A 6,288-nucleotide genomic window follows, 5' to 3' on the forward strand; every position below is an offset into this window, starting at 1 on the left:
CCTTCTCTTTCCCACAGACGCACACTCATCCGTGCACACACTGCAGCTTTAGAGGGGGGTTGTCTGTGGGCTGAGTGTGTGAAGCTCGTGCATTGATAACCTGCAGCTCAGAGTCGCTTGGTCTCACTTTGTGGCCGTGCCCATCGCTTGGAGCTGCGCTTCGCTTTCTTTTCTGCTTCCCAACTCTAGGACCGTCTGCGGCCGCGCTCGGACCCCCCGCCTTTGTCACCATGACGCCCATCCAGCCGTTGTTCCTGCTGTTGCTTGGCCTAATAGGAGCCCAAGCTAACTTAGACCTTCGCACAGCCGCCGCCATGGGTAAGAATAATGACCTTTAACCCCTAAAGCCTATGTCTTAACTCCTGTTGATTGTGTGATGCTTTGCTTCTAACACCCGTTTGCCTTTTATCATCATAAAAGTGAACTCATAGAGCAGAAAAACCTCACACAGCTTTTAAAAAGCGAGCATTAGTCTGGTCTCAACAGGTGAGAAATATTGCTCTGATCATCAGTTTGCCTTTTAGGTGAAGGACATAAAATTTTTTTGAGTGGTTAGAATCTTTTTGTGTGTTGTGTGTGAATAGGCTGGATGAGATGCTGTATCATCATACATTTTTTTGGGGAAAAATGTATGATGGTTAGATGTGGACACTAACTTTCTGTATATATCATAGCTATTTAAGAATGATAAGTAAGGGACTGGGAGAAAAGGTAAATGGACTGGTTCTTATAGCACTTTATGCAGCTCAACTCTCCTCATTCACCCATTCATACAAGCACTTTTTTACATGCTTCCTATTCAACATTCACACACATTCACACTCTGATGGATACATCGGAGAGCAACTTGGGGTTGGTATTGTGCCCAAGGACATTTGGCATGCAGACTGGAGCAGCCTAGGATCAAAAGACCAACCTCATAATTAGAAGATGACCTGCTCTACCTCCTGATTAGTAGATGACGTGCTCTGCCACGTGAAAAAAGGGGTTATGATGTTCTTTCAAGTCGTTAATTTGTATAAGCACATTTTGGATAATTGTTTTGTTCAGGATGGAGTGTGGCCGTTGCTGTTTCTTGCATGTCAAAGATTGAGAGGAGGTGTACAGAAGGAGAAGGGGGAGGAGGGAGGGAGAGAGGTGAAGGGCGAGGAGGGAGATCAGTGATATGCAGTAGACGCTGGCTGCAGTTTGCTTAATGATGCCAAAATGCCCGCGTTTACACTGAAAATGCTACGGGTCACCAGCCGTATCGCTGTAGCAAAGCTTAATTTCATCACACCTTTTCTAAAAAAATCTGTCAGAGTCCATGTTTTTTTTGTGAAAATGTAACCACTTCTCACGCCTTTTCTTGGTGGAATCTAATTATGGATTAATTATTGATATATTCATGCAAGAGATACTCAACAAGCTTTCTGAAAACACTTAAAGTGGGTCAGTGGCTCTTTTTGTGTCCTCTCTCCATCGCAGTACTTTCACCTTTCCCTCTCTCCACCCTTGCTGCCTCTGTGCGTCCTGTTTCCAGCCCTTCCTCTCATATACATCTCACCACTCTCCATCACCTCTGCCCTCCCCTTTTCCTCTCAACAGCCCTTCACTCCATGCTCCACCCACATCTCCCCTGACTTTCATGATCTCCATCCATCATCATGAGGAATGATGGAATGAGGAATAATTTATAACTTTATAAAATGAATATGAGATTACGGTGACATCTGAGTTGCTTTTCTCTTCACGTGTAGCGGCAGGTTTGTGCAAAGCCCGTCCCACCGACCTCGTGTTCATCATCGACAGCAGTCGCAGTGTTCGCCCCTCAGAGTTTGAGCAAGTTAAAGTCTTCCTGGCAAAAGTCATCGAGGGGCTGAATGTTGGACCCAGCGCCACTCGTGTGGGAGTTGTCAACTATGCCAGCCGCGTTAAGAATGAGGTTTGGATAAAGTTTAAAAAACGATTTCCGACGTTTCTGATTTGTTTTCTCTCATTTCGATCTCACTCACTGCGCTGTTGTGGAACTGTAGGTGTCTCTGAAGACCCACCGCACCAAAGCCGGGCTGATCAAGGCTGTGACCAAAATTGAGCCGCTGTCCACCGGAACCATGACTGGCCTGGCCATCCAGTTTGCAATGAATGTTGCCTTCAGTGAGGCCGAGGGCGCTCGTGCAAAATCTTCTGACGTCGGCAAGGTCTGCCACATGTTTAGATGCGTTTGCACGTGAAATTCACCTCTTTCATAACCGCAATGGTAACTTTATAATCTATTTTGAACCCTCACTGTCACAGGTTGCCATTATTGTGACAGACGGGCGTCCCCAGGACAATGTAAAGGATATAGCTCAACGTGCACGAGACGCCGGCATTGAGATTTTTGCCATCGGTGTGGGACGCGTGGACATGAACACTCTGAGGCAGATGGCCAGCGATCCTCTGGATGACCATGTGGACTATGTGGAGAGCTACAGCGTTATCGAGAAGCTCACCAAGAAGTTCCAGGAGGCCTTTTGTGGTAAGAGGGGGAGAAGGAAGAGATGAGAGAAGGATTAGAGATGTACTGTAGGAGGTATAGATACAGCAGCAAGAAAGAGGGATTCATTATATGCACACCTTCATTCCTGTGGAGAGAGCTGTCTGCTGCTCCCCTGTACTGAGGGTAAGGTGTCTGGACTGTCATCCTTTTCATTCCAATTTATTCTTCTCTCCCTTTTGTCCTCTGCTCGTCCTCGACAAGATTACAATGTATTCATTCAGTCCTTCAAACTCATTTAAAATTCCCCACAGCACGAGGGCATTAGGGTAGAAACAACCTTTTGGAATGAAATTTAGTCCTGTTCTTCAGTCAACTCTCACATAACCGAGAGGCGAGACTGATCTATCTGTAATTACCGATCCATTAGTGCCAATCATTAAGCCTCTAATTAGTGATGCCCTTCGGCGCTCCCAGTCTGCGGCAGCTTCGACTGCTGTTTGCTTCTCGCTTTGCGGCAGCCAGCATCGCTGCACGTGCAGATGATGAGAGCAGCATTATCATAGTGTTGAGGAGGAGCCTGTGCATCACGTTGAAAAATCCTCCAGAAAACTGGATTTTATTAGCTTAAGGCTGCTCCGATCTTTTCCTCCGTTTGCTTTAAGGCTCCACTGGATTTTTGCATCATCTACATATATTCAAACCTGTTCAGGTCAACTGCAGGTCACAGTGGATCATTAAAAAAATCCATGCTAGAATTTCCCATTTTCAAACTGACATAGTTTTATTTCTCCCTCTAACCCTACCTGCCTGCCCCCTCTTATGTGTGTGTGTGTGTGTTGTGCATGTAAGAAGACCTAGTGTCTGACCTGTGTGCCACTGGGGATCATGACTGTGAGCAGGTATGCATCAGCACACCAGGATCATACAAGTGTGCCTGCAGAGAAGGTTTTACCCTCATGGACAATGGTCGTAGCTGCAGTGGTGAGTGGGTGTTTGTCTCAGAAGGTATGTGTCCAAGTATGATAAATATGCTCTGACATTAACATGCCCCGTGTGTGTCCGTGTGTGTATGTTTTGTTTTTCACCAGCTTGCAGCAACTCCGCAACAGACGTTGTGTTTCTGATCGATGGCTCTAAGAGCGTGCGTCCTGAGAACTTTGAGCTGGTCAAGAAATGGATAAACCAGATCATCGACAAGCTGGACGTCAGTGAAAGCAAGGCTCATGTCGGACTGGTGCAGTACTCCAGCACAGTCAAACCGGTATGAGTCAGTTTTTTCTTTTTTTACATTAGAGTAAGCATTTTCACTTCCACCCTCATCATCATCCTAATTCTGCTCCACCGCAGGAGTTTCCCTTGGGCCGCTACAACAACAAGAAGGACCTCAAAGAAGCTGTGAAAAAGATGGCCTACCTGGAGAGGGGAACCATGACAGGCCAGGCTCTCCGTTATCTGGTAGAAAACAGCTTCAGCCTTGGTCAGGGTGCCCGGCCTGGAGTCACAAAGGTGGGCATCGTCTTCACCGATGGGCGCAGTCAGGACTACATCGGAGAGGCTGCCAAGAAGGCCAAGGAAAACGGTTAGAGGGAGTGGGAAGGTTACGTCTAAAGCAGAATAAAAATATATACTTATGTGAATCAGATGAAGGAACGAGCGCGTTCATTGCAGGCTTTAAGATGTATGCTGTCGGAGTGGGCAATGCAGTTGAGGACGAGCTGAAAGAGATTGCCTCTGAGCCAACCGGAGAGCACTACTTCTACACCGCCGATTTCAAGGCCATGAGCCAGATTGCCAAGAAGCTACAGATTAACGTCTGTAATGGTGAGAAGTTTTAAACAAATGTGTTGTTATACTTCACAAATCACACAAATCTTTAACCCGTGTGTTCTTGGCTCCACAGGTGACCCTTGTGAATGCGACTCCCTTGTAAAGTTCCAAAAGAAAGTTGAAGCTGCCCTACAAGCACTAACAAAAAAACATATCCTTTATGACAGGTGACACTGTCTGAGGATATTATTTTGGGAGGGAGGGTGTTAAAGTTGTTTTCGCACTGTCTGATTTATTGACTGCCTTCACAGTTTCTCTCCTTGACAGAATCTTACTAGAGAGCATGTCGAAGAGGATCGCCTTGCTGGAGAACAAAATCGTCTAAGGACTCGTATCCCATTACTCACATGCACCCATGTACAAATACAAACACACACACACAAAATTTACTTCCTGTAAAATATTGAAGACACACCCCTCTCCATATCAATGTGTGTGTGTGTGATAATCCAGGCCTTGGCTCTTTCCTACCCCTCCAAACCACCTCTTGTTTTTCTACACTTCTGCTCTTGTCTCTTCTACCCTTGGGACACAAACGTTGGTTACCACATGAACATGCCTCTCTGTGTGTGTTTGTGTGTCTGTTTGTGTGTGTATGTGCCCTGAAGGTCATCCTCCAAAGCCAGCCTGTGTGTTTGCTAATAAAAGTCTTCCCTCATAGGGAAACGGTGATGGAACGCTGAAGGGTTTTTCTTTGTTGCTGCCACAGTGTTGAAGTTCCTGAAACCCCAGAGAGTGTGTGTCTTGTCATGTCAAACGAAGCAGCACATCACCTTCACTTGTTTGTCTGTTTATATGTCACTGTCATATTTCCCTATTCCTTCATCTTCTTCATTTTTTTTCTCCTATCATCCTCACAAAAGTTATCTTGCATTGTATATGATATATACAGGTAAATTAATATAAGATATGTCTGATACTAAGGACACATCATTGATTTCTTTTTATTTTCCTAAATAAAGGTGATTCAGGAAGTAAACAGAAAATTGTGAAACCATTATATCCCACTCTAGAATTACACGTGCACATACAGACACAACAAATAATTTATACAGTTTTAGTTACTTTAATATAAAAGATTGTGGAAAAACCCAGAAGTTCCACAATATGGTTTCCAGAGGACCAGAAGGACTGGGTTGATATTGCCAGCATGTCTGCCACACATTAGCTCAGTGACCTGATTCAGCACACAGACATTTTAGGTACTTCCCAGGTGGCAATGTCCAAGACAAAGTCCGAGATGTTTGCGGTAAAGTGCTGGGTTCTTGTATAATTAAAGGATTGCTGCAGTTGTGAAGGTAACAGAATGACATCAGCTAATCTACCATTTAATTTCAGTGATTTTGACTAAATGATAAAAGTAATTATATCATCATCATACATATTAACCCTGACTGGTGTCTGTTTCACATTAAATATTAAACTTAAGCTTTGTCATTTTTGTAATATCAGTAATTTTATGACCTTGCTCAAGGCTTTGGTAATTGATGGGGAATGTGTAAGTTTACAGCTTGCATAATTAGTAAACACAAAATACTATCCAGGTAAAAAGACTAATTGGGATCAATGTCTTTTTCAAGAGAGATCTAGCCAAGATCGCAGCAGAAATTGCAGAAAAGTATAATATAATAGTTCTACAGATATACTATGTGTCCAAAAAAAGACTGGAGTGATTACAGTGTAGAACACAGAGTGGGTACAATAAAGCAGAGTCATAAGAATACTTTCAAAACAGGTGATTTCTTTATTTTATATATATCCCTTCATGTATCATCTTGACTAAAACCTGTTTATCAGTATGAGCAAAGGCATTAGGAATAAAATAAAATAAAAAAAACCCGCCTGAAATGAACACATGCTCACTTTGTAAAGAAAAGAGAAAACAGCGACTTATGGATACGCTGTTACTGAGAGTAACATTTAAAGAGACAACAGCCGCCTGCTGTTTATCACAGGAAAGTTGCGCATACGTCACGATGACGTTGCACGGGGGAAGCTCG

The 6,288-nt window shown here is 44.0% G+C and overlaps 1 protein-coding gene across 3 annotated transcripts; it reads left to right on the top strand.

Moving 5' to 3' along the window:
- Positions 1 to 230: 230 nt before the first annotated feature.
- On the top strand, positions 231 to 4,613 carry matn1 (matrilin 1). 3 transcript variants are annotated; one of them, XM_085345974.1, is made up of 10 exons: positions 231 to 318; positions 1,740 to 1,924; positions 2,016 to 2,180; positions 2,278 to 2,500; positions 3,311 to 3,442; positions 3,550 to 3,722; positions 3,809 to 4,040; positions 4,130 to 4,282; positions 4,362 to 4,439; positions 4,564 to 4,613. In XM_085345974.1, the coding sequence occupies exons 1-10, from the start codon at positions 231 to 233 to the stop codon at positions 4,611 to 4,613; spliced, it is 1,479 nt and encodes a 492-aa protein (XP_085202100.1). The 3 variants fall into 3 exon arrangements, with proteins under 3 accessions (XP_085202100.1, XP_085202101.1, XP_085202102.1); XM_085345975.1 differs by having other exon boundaries at positions 3,314 to 3,442; XM_085345976.1 differs by having other exon boundaries at positions 3,320 to 3,442.
- Positions 4,614 to 6,288: the final 1,675 nt, after the last annotated feature.

This window comes from Diplotaxodon limnothrissa, linkage group LG22 (assembly GCF_057381915.1).
Source record: "Diplotaxodon limnothrissa isolate DT_005_m linkage group LG22, D_limnothrissa_male_GT1.1, whole genome shotgun sequence".
NCBI classification, from domain to species: Eukaryota; Metazoa; Chordata; class Actinopteri; order Cichliformes; family Cichlidae; genus Diplotaxodon; species Diplotaxodon limnothrissa.

What these genes read in the sequence shown, in the direction of transcription:
- matn1 (XM_085345974.1), top strand. Translation starts at nt 231, where the DNA reads ATGACGCCCATCCAGCCGTTGTTCCTGCTGTTGCTTGGCCTAATAGGA. An exon ending in CCAGCCGCGTTAAGAATGAG is followed by an intron (nt 1,925 to 2,015) that starts GTTTGGATAAAG and finishes GTGGAACTGTAG; the next exon opens with GTGTCTCTGAAGACCCACCG. An exon ending in CAAGAAGGCCAAGGAAAACG is followed by an intron (nt 4,041 to 4,129) that starts GTTAGAGGGAGT and finishes CGTTCATTGCAG; the next exon opens with GCTTTAAGATGTATGCTGTC.